The 15,166-nt window shown below is 48.7% G+C and overlaps 5 protein-coding genes across 5 annotated transcripts; 3 read left to right on the plus strand and 2 right to left on the minus strand.

The window, feature by feature from the left end:
* Positions 1-1,226: 1,226 nt before the first annotated feature.
* Positions 1,227-4,479, plus strand: LCP9604111_1273 (pyridoxal phosphate-dependent decarboxylase family protein; the record flags this gene model as incomplete). The annotated part of the gene is made up of 5 exons (XM_039076450.1): positions 1,227-1,382; positions 1,450-1,825; positions 1,881-2,228; positions 2,281-2,948; positions 3,001-4,479. The coding sequence occupies 5 exons, from the start codon at positions 1,227-1,229 to the stop codon at positions 4,477-4,479; spliced, it is 3,027 nt and encodes a 1,008-aa protein (XP_038933821.1).
* A 451-nt stretch (positions 4,480-4,930) lies between these two features.
* LCP9604111_1274 (putative alpha-glucosidase) lies at positions 4,931-7,474 on the minus strand (the record flags this gene model as incomplete). Its single annotated transcript, XM_039076461.1, has 1 exon — positions 4,931-7,474. The coding sequence occupies one exon, from the start codon at positions 7,472-7,474 to the stop codon at positions 4,931-4,933; it is 2,544 nt and encodes an 847-aa protein (XP_038933822.1).
* Positions 7,475-8,216: 742 nt separating this feature from the next.
* On the plus strand, positions 8,217-10,402 carry LCP9604111_1275 (uncharacterized protein; the record flags this gene model as incomplete). The annotated part of the gene is made up of 11 exons (XM_039076472.1): positions 8,217-8,751; positions 8,807-8,904; positions 8,959-9,021; positions 9,076-9,128; positions 9,186-9,371; positions 9,428-9,695; positions 9,755-9,776; positions 9,826-9,923; positions 9,982-10,046; positions 10,101-10,136; positions 10,189-10,402. 11 exons carry the CDS (start codon positions 8,217-8,219, stop codon positions 10,400-10,402), a joined length of 1,638 nt encoding a protein of 545 aa, XP_038933823.1.
* Positions 10,403-10,704: 302 nt separating this feature from the next.
* On the plus strand, positions 10,705-13,483 carry LCP9604111_1276 (uncharacterized protein; the record flags this gene model as incomplete). The annotated part of the gene is made up of 14 exons (XM_039076483.1): positions 10,705-10,800; positions 10,875-10,904; positions 10,963-10,994; positions 11,047-11,106; positions 11,154-11,615; positions 11,678-11,693; positions 11,751-11,862; positions 11,923-12,256; positions 12,313-12,436; positions 12,486-12,501; positions 12,552-12,651; positions 12,703-12,722; positions 12,772-12,895; positions 12,952-13,483. 14 exons carry the CDS (start codon positions 10,705-10,707, stop codon positions 13,481-13,483), a joined length of 2,058 nt encoding a protein of 685 aa, XP_038933824.1.
* A 156-nt stretch (positions 13,484-13,639) lies between these two features.
* On the minus strand, positions 13,640-15,068 carry LCP9604111_1277 (uncharacterized protein; the record flags this gene model as incomplete). The annotated part of the gene is made up of 5 exons (XM_039076494.1): positions 13,640-14,168; positions 14,230-14,372; positions 14,444-14,668; positions 14,717-14,821; positions 14,874-15,068. 5 exons carry the CDS (start codon positions 15,066-15,068, stop codon positions 13,640-13,642), a joined length of 1,197 nt encoding a protein of 398 aa, XP_038933825.1.
* Positions 15,069-15,166: the final 98 nt, after the last annotated feature.

The raw sequence follows: 15,166 nt of genomic DNA on the forward strand, positions 1-15,166 counted from the left end.
AGCCTCGGCTCTGAAATAGGGGGTTTTAATGACTCACAAAACGCATGGTTAGTTAGGTTAGAAATACACATACTTTCAAGAATAAAATCTTCTTTGCCTATTCCTATGATTCCCAGGTCTTTTATGTCAGAAATGGAGGTAGTAGCGGCAAAGAATTGACCCGAGCCAACTTAGAGATCTAGTTAGATAGGAAATATAAAATTCGCATGTTTTCATTGCAATAACACTGGCTTCGATCGATGGAGTGCACTATATATTTTCTTTCATATCTTAACCCTTTGTTCCAGTCTAGTATGCTCATATCTGCATCCTCCCTGCCTTTTTTCCAATTGGTGATGATGTTCTGAGTAGCTACTTATTTCGCACGTTTTTCGACTAGTTGAAGATCCCAAGTCGCTACCAGTGCGTGCGTCGAGCGATATCTGGGCCACAGCGCGATACCATACTTCGAGGCAAATGATAGCGGGCAAAACATGCAGATTCAAGTAACGCAGCATCTATATGTTATGTAAAAGTGCCCAAGTTCCCCACCCATGTGTAGAAACCGGATATATACCACCTTTTACGCAGATGAAGATATTTTGTATTGGACTTATTGACATAGTGCATAATGCATGACCTGTACTGTGGAGTACTGGAGGTTGACGACGGTCTACATTGTCTATGACGAAGTATATCCTTATAAGTAAGCAGCTTGATCGACAGGATCTGCAGTTTAGTGCGCTAGTCTTCAGCCCAGCCACAAATTCCACACACTCTATCCAGCCGAGACACAAGGTCTAGTGGCGATATATCTACTCCGCAGTAGTTCATACCGCACGGAACGGACCGGCTCGAGCGGGAGATTCAAAAATATCCTCCATATTGACGTGACTGTGCATGACTTGCTGTATGACCTATCATACTTTCATTTATTGTTTACGTAGGTCGCAGTTTGTCTCGGGCAAACCGGGATCATCAGTGTGGTTATGACTCCATTAGAAGGCTGATCGATTCCTTATCCGTAGGGTCCAGAGGCAAAGCGACTTACATGTATAGTGTGGGTCGCTGCTGATGAAAGCCATTGGCCTGAGAGGAGGGAAGCTTCACCCATTAGTGAGAGGGGTATTGTTGGAATCGCCAGTTATGAAAAGGAAGAGTGGTATAAGTATCTGGTTATCCCCCGACGAGTTGATGGTCTGACAGACATCTCGAGAAAGGAAGAAGGACACAAGGAAAACACCAATATGAATGAACCACGCAAAGAAAACAATCCCCACAATGTCATCAGCTCGTACTTCATCGGACCTAAATCCGAAAATATGGGCAACTTCCGAGCCAACATTACAGCGATCCTAGATCAAATCGAAAAGACACGTTCTGATTACCAACCCGATGATGATGTGTGTTCCAACACCCCATAATAGCACAATGCAGATGAAAGACGGGTATAGAAACTGACAATAACAGGTCTTTATCACCGAGGATGTTCGAACCTCTCCGGAGTTCCAACAAATCACCCAAAATTTCCATGAAGCAGTCAAGAAAGCTGTCTCACTCTTGGGAAAACATTCCATTCCATTTTGGCATCCTCGCTATGAGGGTCACATGTGTACGGACATGACTATGCCGGGGCTACTGGGTTATTTCATGACGATGATCTACAATCCCAACAATGTCACCGTGGAGGCTAGTCCGTTCACGACCGTCATCGAGCTCCGGGCTGGAAAGCAGCTATGCGATATGTTTGGATACAATACCGATTCTAAAAAATTGGAAATGCCGCTGTCCTGGGGCCATATCACTTGCGATGGAACAGTGGCTAATTTGGAATCGATCTGGGTTGGTAAGCATACCTACTCACTGTGATGCCAAAGACTCGGGGATTGACCAATGTACAGCTCGGAATCTGAAGTTCTACCCCCTCACACTCTACCAAGCCATGAAGGAAGGTAGCCTTGGCTTCATTGCTGATAGCTTCTACGTCACCACTTGTGTGGGAGAGGAGAAGCTTTTCAGGGATCTAGGGAACTGGGAACTTTTGAATCTTCGATCGGAGGTCATCTTGAGTATGGGAGATGCTCTGTATCGGCAATATGGTATCACGTCCAAGTTCCTAGAGAATGCCTTGACACCTTTCAGCATTCAAACCACAGGGAAGGATGTTTTGGAGCGCGAATTCAACATTACCAAGCCCACCAAGTACTTCCTGGCCCAGACGAGACACTACTCGTGGCCTAAAGGCGGAGGTAATTCTTCACTTTTCTGCCCTAGAGTGACCGATTACTGATAAATCCCTAGCGATCGCCGGAATTGGTTCGGCCAATATGCAGGGTGTGGAGCTAGACATGGACGGGCATATCTCCATCGAAGCGCTGGAGCGAGAGCTCGATCGATGTGTGACCGAGCGTCAAGCCGTATACGCCGTAGTGGCCATCATCGGATCCACGGAAGAAGGTGAAGTGGATCCGTTGTATGACATTTTGGCAATGAGACGTCGATTTCAAGACAAGGGGCTGTCATTCCTGGTGCACGCCGATGCAGCCTGGGGCGGATACTTTGCCAGCATGATTCCACGATTTTATATGGCCCCGGGAAGAGCAACGAAGAGGAAGGATGGAGACAACGCCGTCATCAACGTTCCTTCGTTGACCCTGAAACCCGATACCGTCAAGCATATGATTGCACTCAAAGAGGCAGACTCTATCACGGTTGATCCACACAAGGCGGGTTATATCCCCTACCCTGCGGGCAGTCTCTGCTATCGGGACGGTCGCATGCGATTCTTGGTTACCTGGACTAGTCCATACCTCACTCAGGGATCAATGGAAAACATCGGCGTATATGGTGTTGAGGGAAGTAAGCCCGGTGCTGCTGCGATGGCTGCATGGCTCTCAAATCAGACTATCGGATTGGATCCAAGAGGATACGGGATGCTGTTGGGCGAAGCAGCCTTTACCAGTGCACGGGTAGGATTCCCCTTTCTGTCTGTATTACGATCCGCTTTCTAACCCCTGATAGCTATCGGCCTTCTACGCAGCTATGCACCTAAAGCAACCCAAGGAAGATGGCAAATCCTACTATGTCATCGTTCCATTCAACCGACTGCCGATCGAGAAAGAGGGATACGACATCCTGTCAGAAGAAGCAGACCACCAACGTGAACTTATTTGGGAACATGTTCTGACGAAAGATAACGCCAAAGTCAGCAGCAACCCCAGTGCGATGAAATGGCTTCGGGAAATCGGCTCAGATCTGAACATCAACGCATTCGCCCTAAACTGGTACCATGCCGATGGGACCATCAACACCGACCTTGAGGAAGCGAATTACCTGATGAGACGAGTAGTCAACCGACTATCGATCACAAGGAGTGACAAAGACCCCAGTAAAATCCCCCTCTTCTTGACCTCCACGCAATTCGAGCCCGCATTATATGGCAAATGTGCGCAGAACTTCATGAAACGACTACACCTCGAGCCCTGTGCACAAGATCTCTGGGTTCTGCGCAACGTTGTAATGAGTCCGTTTCCGACAGAACGTGGCTTCATTCATCAGCTGATGGAGAAACTGGAGGAGACCATTATTGATGAAGTCAAGAACTCATGCCGCCCGCGAAATAGTCCTACGGCAAATACTATCGAGTTCCTATTACGAGGAACGGATGAAGTGTTCCTGGAGTTCCAGACAAAATTCCATCGCGCAACCCAGCGTCAACAGATCATCTTGGCGGTGGAACTACGGAAAGATGTCAAAAGTCAATACATCGCACTGCGAGAAAAATTCCCCTGTGAAGACATCGGATTCGCGTCGCATGGTCCGATTCATCTCGAAAGCTTAATGCTTCAAATCAAGGACGCGACCCACTCTCGTCCACAAATCGAGGGTGAGATCGGCCTCGTTGAAGCAGGATACTACTCACACACGATCCGATGCAACGTGACGATGAACCGAGTGGTGAAGAGTCGGGGATTGAACTCCAATTTCCGAGACAATCATTACCCCCGTAACTTCATGCCATTCTATCTCTTCGGCACGAAAGAACAACACCATATCACGCACATGCTCCTCCAAGCGCCGAACATCAATCTTTCATCTAGTAACATCCAGCTGGACAAGGAGCTCCATGACAAAGTAGCGCCTCGCCTCGGAGAGGGAGAAGGTCTCATCCTAGCGTTGACCGATTACCGCGAGGAAACGATGCACCCATTCCCGCTTGATAACAATGACCGCGCGATCAATAGCAAGGGATTCTTCTTCCGAAGAGGTCAAACCTTCAACGTAAAGGTGTATGTTGACCCCAAGCTGGCTACAGCCAATGGACCTGGGTTACTGGATGAATTGTGCACGCTGGTCGGCCGTGGTAAAATGACACTCGGGGATGATGTGCATGTGGACGTGACTGTGTTGAATGCTGATCCGTTTGAGGATGAGGAGCCGGATATTCAGTGGGAAGAGGAATTGGACCATATCACCAACGTGTTGAATAGTGGCCAGTAGAGCGATAGATTCCTGGGATGCCGGAGGAATTACAATTGCCACCGTGCCATAGCGTGGTCATCCACGTCTAAATATAATATCTCTTGGCGCCAAAAGCTTCATGTTCATGGGGTCGTCGGGCCCGGTTATTCCGTCCCGGAATAATTTACGTAAAGCGATGCTCCTAGTTAACTAGTTAGTTCAGGCCAACTATCAGGCATTAAGGCCTCAATCAGGCGAAAATGCGCGCTATTCAGCAATGCTAATTGTTACTGAGCCTGAGCCAGAAACAAAATTTACTTGCAGGCCTTATAAATGTGGCGAGAGCTGAGCCCTGTCATGCCAGAATACTCATCGAAAACATTAGAAATTCACGTAAATTCATCGATCCTCAATCTAACCTGGTATATCCCAAATGTAAGTCTATATCCACGGGCCTGGGAAAACCTTTCTATATACAAAACCCAAACACCTAAGCCTTGAGAGTATACACAACACGACCACGTGAGTCTGTACCCTTGAGCACAATCTCATCGCCAGTGCTGGAGACAACACGGCGCTGATCCCCATTATGTAGAACAATATCTAAATCCTTCCAAGCAGGAGTAAAGCCAGCCTCGTCACGCTCAAACTTAACAAGTACCTTCTCCTCGGTTGAGCTGTAGGTAATCGTGTATGCAGCAGTGCCGGGTTGGACGGAGATACCATCATCTTCATACCAAGTGGTAGCAAAGACAGTACCGTGCGAAGTTCCCTTGGGCGGGAACACTTCCACACCACGGTAATCGTCGACATCTTGGACGGCCACTGATGCAGCGGTCTCATCACCAGGAACACGGGTGTGCACGCTCTTGCCGACAGGGATGGCACCGCCGACACGGGCAATGAGGGGAATGCTCTTCTGCCATTCCGACGAGATCTTGGCCCACTGTCCAGATGCGAGGTACTGGTACGGAGCGTTCATGTTGACGTAGCCATAGTCAAAGACGCTGCCGGACTTTCGGGGCAGGTAGACGTTCGCGACATCGATACCGGCTTTGTAGACGCCACCAACGAGCACGGTCTCACCGAACCAGAACTGTTCCTCGCCTGACTTGAGTGCTTTTGTCCACACCTCGGGATCAGACTCGTAACCCCAACCGGTCCAGCGCTGTGGCGGTGTTGCGAATTTGTGGCTCTCCAGACCGAGAGAGTAGATGTAGGGCAGCATTTCGTAACGACGCTTGATGGTGGCGCGGACCTGAGGTGTGATCTCAGGGTACATAAAGGGCTCGATGACATCGCCGACGTCAGAGTCCTTGGGAGAAGTCTTGAAGCAGTTGATTGCGAAGCGGGGAGCGTGGCAGCCTATTTGAATCCAGCGGAGGAGGAGCTCCGGGGAGGGCTGGGGGCCTTCGAATCCACCAATGTCGTGTCCTTCGCATTGGAGAAGGGACATGCCGGCGTTTAGAGACAGGGCGTTGGCACCCTTCATGTTTTCCCAGCTTGTAACGTTGTCGCCGCTCCAGGAGGATGCGGCGTAACGGAGGGTTCCAGCGGTGGCGCTGCGGGTCAGGACGAAGGGACGCAGCTTGGGCTCCATGTCCTGCAGGGCATCGTGGGAAGATTTGCCCATCAACTCGGTATGGAGGGCACGACCCCAAAGACCGACGGAGTTCTTGACGTCTTTCGCTGCGGCATCGGCGACAGTGGGCTCATTGAGGGACATGGTCCAATCATCGTCGGGTAGGGTGTATTCGTTGTTGTCGTTCCACATACCATCAATGCCAACCTTTTGGAGACTCTGGACACCGTCGTACCACCACTTGAAGGCCTCCGCTGAGGTGAAGTCTATGTGGGCACCATCGCCACCGGTGGCACCGCCAGCACTCCACAGACGCATGTATCCAGGCTGGTTTTCGGCATCCTTAAAGAAGCCACCGGCATCAACAAGCTTCTGGAAGTCGGGGTGAGAAGCCAACAGGAAAGGCTTAATGTTGGTGAGAAGTCGGATACCGTACTGGTGCATTTTGGCAATCCAGTCCTGGGGATCCGGGAAGCGTTCTCGGTTCCATGTAAAGACATTGCGAACCTTGGGCTCGGTCTCAGCAATGGAATAGCCCGAACTCATCTGGTGAGCCGAGCAGGGAATTCCATGTTGCTTAAGCTTCTCCGCAAACTCCAGAAGGGCCAAATGAGCCTTCTGCGGCTCATCTAGCATGGTGTACTTGTAGCCACCGGAGATATAGCCGTAGGCCCAGCGGGGGACCAGAATGGGGAAGCCAACCAACTCGGCATACGAGCGGACAACATCCTTGATGGTCTTGCCAACAATGTAGTATTGCTCAATACCGCCATGGTCCTGGCGGTACACCTTGAAGTGTCCCCAGAGCCCATCGATCTCGGCTCCCACAGACCACAGACCGCGGCTATGGGTGGTCGAGAAGATGGCCACACATCCCTCTGCAGAAGCCTTGATCAGAAGCGGGATGTGCTTGTAGAGGGGATCCGTATTGTATACATCATATCCAAAAGAGTCGGTGGCCGATAGTTGGAATTGACGACCAGTCAAATCCATGGGAGCTGCCTTCTCGCCGAGTCCGACATGGAGGCATTCGCGGTCATGAACTGAATAGTTGGCGACACCCTCGCCGTCTACAATGTATGATCGCAGCGGCAAATCCTTGTGCAGAGGCTTTTCGGAGCCGGTCCATGACAGTTTGACCACAGGGGTGTATTCCCAGTCTATGGAAGCAGTGACACCGGCGACATCGATTGTTTTGGAGGAGGGACCCTCCTTGGTGAAGACATTGGCGCCCTGGAGGTTGATCTCGGGCTTGGTGACACTCGGATAGGGAGGAATAGGGTGCTCTGTGGAGGCGAAAGTGGCTCGGAATAGATTGGGACGAATAGCTTCAAAAGTGAAATCAAAAGCACTCTTGCTCTTTGTGCTGCTTCGGAGGTGGACGGAAGCTTCTTGATCAGTGGCTTGTGGCACTTGCGAATAGCCCTTGGGGCAGACTTCTCTTTGAGGCATGATGAATGTGAAAGACAATGCAATTGATTCGGAGGAACTGGAGAGAATACCAGGATATGCCCTGACATAGTGGTGTATTTGAATGCTAGTCGAGCTCCCCTCAGTCCCATCGTTTCATGTACCCCACGGTGGTACGAATGATGCATTGTAGCTGTGTAGAATCGGAATCCGGAGATAATCCCCGAGAAGCGGAGACGCGACGGTTGAGAGGGAAAGGAAGGGCAGGTTCCGGGATTAATTTTGCCGTAAACCTCCGCATTTCCCCCACAAAGAACGTCCGGGGAGGCCCCACATTAGTTTTTCTCTCGGCTTTGCGCACCGAAACCCGATATTAACGATTTTCGGCACTTCTCATGACTCCTCTTCCTCCATCGCCCCTCCCATAGAATTTGCCTCAGGGAAGTGATTGGATAATACATCCCGACGTCGGCCGCGTGTATCGTGTCTTGCCGTTTCTCTCCAGGTCAACTGACCGCGTGGACTATACAAATTTTTATCGCCAACTATGCCAAGGGCTAGAAAGGAAGAAAACTATGTTGTACGTGGTGTGACACTTCGGGTTTGGCTCTCTTCTCCGGGGAATGTAATATAGTTCCTTCCCCACGGGGTTGTGCATACAGGCTGTACTACATATATCTCAGGTTTACGTATTTTGTCTCCCCCTATTCAGCTTGATTCATTGTCTTTTTATACCTACTTGGTCTTTTATTATTTCCCACCGTGTCTCTGCGAGTGATTAGCTATGTCGCAGGAGTCAACTTCACAGGCAAAGAACCAGCGGGAGGAGTTCGTGGAGACCATTGACCCCGAGCTGTCACAAGCTGTGCCTCCTCAAAATAATGGCACAGGAAGTCAGCCCAAAGGAGATCATGCTTTGCAACTTATTGAAGAGGCAGGGCACTCAACCATCCTAACCCCTGAGAACAACGCCAAAGTTCTTCGAAAGATCGATTTGCGTGTGCTTCCCATTCTCCTTGGAATCTACTTCCTTCAGCAACTCGATAAGTCAACCATCTCGTACGCCTCGGTGTTCGGAATCGTTGAGAAAGCCCATCTCCATGGCCAGCAATACTCTTGGCTGGGGGGTTCAATCTATCTGGCGCAGCTGGTGTTCCAACCCCTGGTTGCCTATGTTCTGGTTAAAGTGCCCCTAGGAAAGTTTCTGGCCGTGTCCTGCCTGCTATGGGGCATTGCTTTAACATGCATGACTGCAGCTACAACTTTTGGAGAGCTGCTTGCTTGCCGAATCTTCCTTGGTATCTTTGAAGCTGGAATTGGTTCGTTGTCTCCTGGTAATACCTAGCCATCCCTACTAACGATGAGCTTTATCAGCACCCGCGTTTATTGCAGTCACTCAAATGTGGTACCGGCGTCGTGAGCAGCCTGTGAGGTTGAGTTCGTGGTATGCGATGAACGGAATCGTGAATATGGTGAGTTCCCTCCCATGTTGTCCTCGTGGCACTTATATTAACGCCGAAGGAAAGTTTGGAAGCTTGATTGCCTTTGGACTAGGTCACATCAATTCCTCTATATTTGCGCCTTACCAGGTGAGCTATAATACATAATTGCCTGTCGAGGTATTAACATCTAACACCGACTAGATCATCTTCCTCTTTTTCGGCCTAGTTACGGTTGGGTTCTCTGCTGTTGTCCTGTAAGTTTTGACCATGTTCCCCTTTTCGCCGTATTATACTAAGATAATCTTGCTTAGTGTTTTCATGCCCGATTCCCCCGTGTCCGCCAAGTTCCTCGGAGAGGAGGACAAACTTCTATCTATTGAAAGACAACGAATGAATCAACAGGGTGTTGAGAGCCAAGAGTGGAAATGGGACCACGCAAAAGAAGCAATCCTCGATCCCAAGTCATGGTTCTGGTTTGCGTTAATGTTCTCTATTTCGTGAGTGAGCTCAAATCGTACAAATCACTGCACTAAGATTGCTAACCACTCATCAGTGTTCCAAGTGGCGGCATCACTACTTTCGGGCCCTTGATTATCAAATCCTTTGGCCTCAGCCAATATGATACTATGCTTTTCAACATTCCCTTCGGTGCAGTGCAGCTTGTCGCCACAATGGGAGGAGCTTGGCTAGCAACCATTTGGAAAATGAAGAGTCCAGTCTTGGCATTGCTCTGTCTCCCACCCATCGCGGGTTGTGTGATGCTATTACAGATTACGCACGACAATGCCCACAAAGGGCCTTTACTTGCAGGATACTATATTGTAAGTGTTGAATTGAAACGAAACATCACTGTGGAGTGAAGCTAATCGATTTCATCTAGATCTCTGTGTACCCAGCCATCAGTAAGCGTTTACCTCATTCCGGGATTTAAGCCCAGCTAACCATCTCTAGCACCTTTAATATACTCTTGGTCTGCAGGAAACACAGCAGGAGAAACAAAAAAAAAGGTTACAACCGCTATCCTGTATGTCGGGCAGTGCGCTGGTAATGTATGTAACACTGTAAGCCGTCACATCGGGTTTTCGTGCTGACATATGTCTTACCTAGGTCCTTGGACCGAACCTATATACCACAAATGAAGCACCGCTTTATCGTCGTGGTCTGCTTTCTAAGTAAGTTTATCAACGCACAAGTTTTTGTGCGTCAAATATCTAACGCACGCCCAGTCTCGCGATGTTTTGTGTCTTGATAGGTCTCACCGGGTAGGTTTTAACCAACTTCGAGTGATCATTCTTTCTAATTACGAATTATTAGGGCAAATACCACATATCTGTACTTCCTGAACAAGCAGCATGAGAAGAGACGTGTGTCTCTCGGCAAGGACGCTAAGATTGTAGACCAGTCGATGCAAGCCATTCAAGCTGTCTCCGACGATGCCAAGGAGGATTTGCCTCAACAAGCAGCAAATGACAATGCCTGGAAAGATCTCACTGACTTGCAAAATGAGGACTTTGTCTATGTCTTCTAAGGTGGCAAGTTTAATTAGTCTGTGTTATAGTGGGAACATCTGATTTCGCATTATTTGATATAGCACCTTTGTATTGATTAAATGTAAATTGGAATATAATATGTTTATAATTACAGTCAAAAGCAAGAACCACCAAAGTCTCCTTAAATTAGAGCTTTTCCTTTGCTGAACTATTTCGTTGTGGGACCTGGTTGATTGTATAGCCGGCTCGGAGAAAAACCCGAACCCCGCGTTTCTCCAGGTTTTCCCCTTCCCGTCAACCCCGACAATCATCAGTGCGAGCAGAAGACGGCTGACTCTACATGGCTGATCAGTCTGAATGTAGCCCGTACAGTACGGTGATAGAGGATGAATCCTTGCACCTTATTCCAGCGCCAACGGGGAAAAAACGCATTCCGGTACGTCGCTATTCGGATTAGGACCCCACAACAGCGGACGAAGCCTAACAATGCATGGCGTTTTTGGTGCATAGAAAGCCTGCAGTGCTTGTCGACAATCGAAGGTCAGTGCCCAGGCCTCCCGAGCCTGCATATTGTGGGGTTTTGACTGATCCTTTCAAGGTAAAATGCGACGGAGAGAGACCATGTACAAGGTGGTTATATTCCAGATTTACATGAAGCTTAAAGCTTATCCTGATAAATCAGATGTCAAAAATTAGAAAAGCAATGCGTGTTCTTCGAAATACCGAAAGACCCCGTCTCAGAGTACGAAGTGTCCTAAGGTGTTATCAACCAAGACTAACATCATCCAGGCGGATCGAAGGCGTCGAGTCCGAAGTTCAATATCTCCGAAAACAGCTAGACCAGATGCGCGAGTTGTTTCAACAGAGCCGTTCACAGCCCACCCCAAAGTCCCAACTAACACACTCCCCAAGCCACCTCTGTGATAGGCAACAGGATGTGCCTCGCGAGAGCGCTTGTGGCTCTCGTTTTCCTCATTCACAGGATCACCCCGAAGGTTTATTCCCACATATACCTGTCACTGGCTCCGCTAGGTATACAAATTGCCACCAATACCAAAGGTCTATGTCGGGGACCATACAAACGCTCTCTCCAAATGAGACATCGACTCAGCCTCCCTACGCGCGCAGTCAGATAATTACTAGACCACCCAAAAGAAAACGGTCTGGGTTTGAGATTCGAGATGAGCCTATTGCGGACTTTATTGATAAAGGCCTCATCACGCTTGAATGTGCTGTTTCATACTTCAATACGTATGTATGATCCGGGAGTTATTCGGGGATTAATTATGTTTTACTGACTTGAGAGATTTCAGCTTCTTTGCAGGATGTGTATGTATCAACCCTTATTGCCATACTTTAAATCCTCATGTTTCGTGAATTATACAGGACAGGTATATCCCGATCTTCGACCCTCAATACGACACCTTTGACTCGGTCCGATCTCGAAGTAGTATCCTTCTCAACGCAATTTGTACCATTGGCTGCATGGTCGAAACTAGTGAATGCCCACCCCTGGTATATTTTGTACAGTACTATTGTACTAAACAGTCTCTTCCAGGATCTGGAGGTGGTTCAATGTCCGACGTTCTCCACGCCGAACTCAAGAAATGGATCAACGTCATAATCCAGAACAAACAATTAAACTGCCGAGAATCAATTCAAGCAATGCTCGTAGTTGCTTGTTATTCCGCAGAACGCTCACTAATCTTATCCTTTGCCACTCGCATGGCCCTGGATCTGGAATTGGATGAGGCCTTTGATGAATTAACCCGGCGGCTTGCTCTTCAGAACGAAGATATGGCTTACGCCTTGCCACATCAAATGTTTGAAGAGGAGAGAGCCCTTATGTGGAATGCTCGGACGTGGTTCGGGCTTTTGGTTCTCGAGCATATGTAAGATGAGCTTGGCTTATTTTTATGGGTTACTAGGCTAATCATATGCAATGTAGATTCCGACTTGACGGAGGAAAACCACCTGGCATTCGGCTAAAGGGGAACTCCCGCCGCTGTCGGGTTTTACTTAGCCATCCATGGTCGACTATTTTGGATTTACGTTTGTTCTCTCAGGTTGAGGTATGTGGGGTATCTAAAACAGACTTGAAGAAGTATTAATCTTTCTTAGTTAAATATTCTCAGAGGTATGACCTTTCGGTGGATTTAGATGCAATGACTAATTTACCTTCTATAGCCAATGTCGGTGATGCCCTAGGAGGAAACACATCGCTCGATGGGCAAAGCATCGCGGATTACGTGCATGATATGAAAATCGAGCTAGATTTGTGGTTCGAGTAAGTTTTCCAGTTTTACCGTATCCTAAAAAACCCGCTAACCCCGGGCAGTGACTGGTTACGCATTATCGGTATAAAATCAGATGAAATAATGCGCTGAAACTTTCTAACAATTCGAAGAAGGTTGTGTCGCCGCCGCCGAAGAGAAGCCGTCGCTACTAGTCGCCCTTCGGGTACAGAAATGCTGGACCGAAATGATGCTTAACTGCAAAGCATTACGATCCATGGGTGTTGAGAACGTAGCGTGAGTACTACTCTAGAAGAACATATGCCTCCATCTGTTTTAACACAAACGTGAAGTGCCATGTCCACCACGGAAAGAACAATCCTCCTCACAGCCAAAGCAAGTGCACGCCGCCATCTTCGCCTCATAATTGCCGATCCAGACTTCTACCTCGCCAAACTGAAATATGCAATGGATTTTGTCTGGGCCAAGTGCGCGTTCTCCTTCCTATTGCTTCTCAAATTATCCCGTCTGATCCCTGAGCGCGACGAGGAGCACCAAGAGCTGCTGGAACAAGGTAACCGACTCGTCGATGAGCTGAGTAAAGCTGGAGCTAGTGGAACTCAGTCCGGTGCTGGGAATATTTATCTTCAAATCTTGAAGGTCAGTATTGAGAAGTACGGGCGTGCATTGATGGAGGCCCAGCAACCCAGCTCAGATGGGCCCACGGATACGTCGCCGTTCTGGGAGTTGTTTGATGCCCAAGCGGATCTCCAATGGTTTGTCCCTGAGCAGTTTGTCTCCGAGTGGGACTTTCCGGGGCTCAATTTGTTCTATTTCCCTACTGCTTGGCAGGATTCCCTTGGGGACTTTTCGTTGGCTATGTAATTCTATAAATTAAATCTTAACCTCACGACTGCTCAACGTCGGATATAGTTACAGAATTCTATCAATCTTGAACTATCTACTGTTGCTGTAGTCCTTGGTATTATATATACATGGGTTTGGAAGACATATTTTCATCAAAACAAAAGAAAAGATCTATTACCGTTCCACAGAAACAGTATACTCGACATCCTTCCGAATAATCATCCTCGTACTCACATCGCTGCCACTACGCTCACTGCTCCTGTCCTCCTCGGACCTCCCCTCCCCAGAATGCGACGGCCCTGAAGCCTCACAAACGACCGTCCTATTCTCCGTCCCATCGCCCAAGTGCGGCCTCTCCTTGAACAAACCACTCACCTGACGGGAGGGTCTTCCCTTTACATTGCCCATCTCGTAATCCCGCGACCGCCCAGAAGCGTAGGGGTCTGTATTTACACGTCTCCTAGACCCAGAACCGTATCCATAGCCGCCGCTGCTACTACCAAGGTTTGAGTCGCCGGCCGTGCCGTAGTGGGTACTGAGGGCATTCATGAAGGGGCGCAGACAGAATACCGTGCATGCTATCAGGGCGTAGTTGAGGTGGAGCTGGGTGAAGACTGTGTGGCTGATTGCGGTGAAGGTGGGGTTTTTCACGATTGTGTATTCCTTCAGTTTGGCGAGATGGATGGCGGAGAATACTATTAATCTATCGTTTGAATTTTGTTAGTTCCATATATTAGATTGTGGGAAGTGGAAGAGGGACGTACGGTAGCCTCGCCGCGAAGGACACCATAATCACGATTTTATGTGTGATTTGCATCTGCAGACCCCAGATTAGGGCGATACAGAAGGCAAAAAGTAATAGTTCGGTCAAAATGTCGAGCGCGGTGATTGCTTGCCAGCGGGGGAACTTGTCATCGTTAGTATATCCGATTCTACGTCTGTATATTCCGTTCGCGGTGGTTTTTCAAGTAGACATACCAGGTTATGGCATTGCTCGCCAGGTATAACCCACGGCTTGTTTCCCTCGCAGTTCACTGCGATAAGCAGTATCGATACTATAATCCCCACTGTGCTAAGCACGAACGTCGCCCAGAGAATACTCTTGTGGTGCTTGCGGGGCGTCAGGCGCAAGTAGATGGCAATGATGCAGCATTTGGAGAGGTACAGGGTTATGAGGTAGAGGATGTCGGCGGCGAGGAGGGACTATGCTGTTAGTGTATACAATTGAATGGGACATTGGGTAATGCGAACATTTTGTATGCGATCAACGGCCTTCTCGGTGAGTAGCAATATGTCCGTCCCAAAGCCGATGCTCGCGGCGTGGAAGATGACTATTGACTCGATAATTGCGGATATCTATTCCCGTTAGCCCCATTTACGGAATATGCCAGTTTCTTTCCATGCGTACGGTCGCTCCCAAAAGGATGATATCGTCTGATCCCCACGGTGGACTGAGGAATGTCCGCACATACACCCGGATCAGCAGACAGACCAGCGAAATCACTAGGCATATGGCAGCGGTAATGATAATAATACCGGCATGATGCCTGTCGTCTATTGTCTCGAAAGGCGGTGACTGGCCGGGGGGCACTTTAATGGCCATTGTGGCACGTCTTTGGGCTTGGAAGTTTCAGCGAGGATATCGTTTGAAAAGAAATACGAAAGGACGATAACCAGCGACCATGATGCTGACTCCGTCGA

This window comes from Penicillium roqueforti, assembly GCF_015533775.1.
Source record: "Penicillium roqueforti strain LCP96 04111 chromosome Unknown scaffold_01, whole genome shotgun sequence".
Lineage (NCBI taxonomy): Eukaryota > Fungi > Ascomycota > Eurotiomycetes > Eurotiales > Aspergillaceae > Penicillium > Penicillium roqueforti.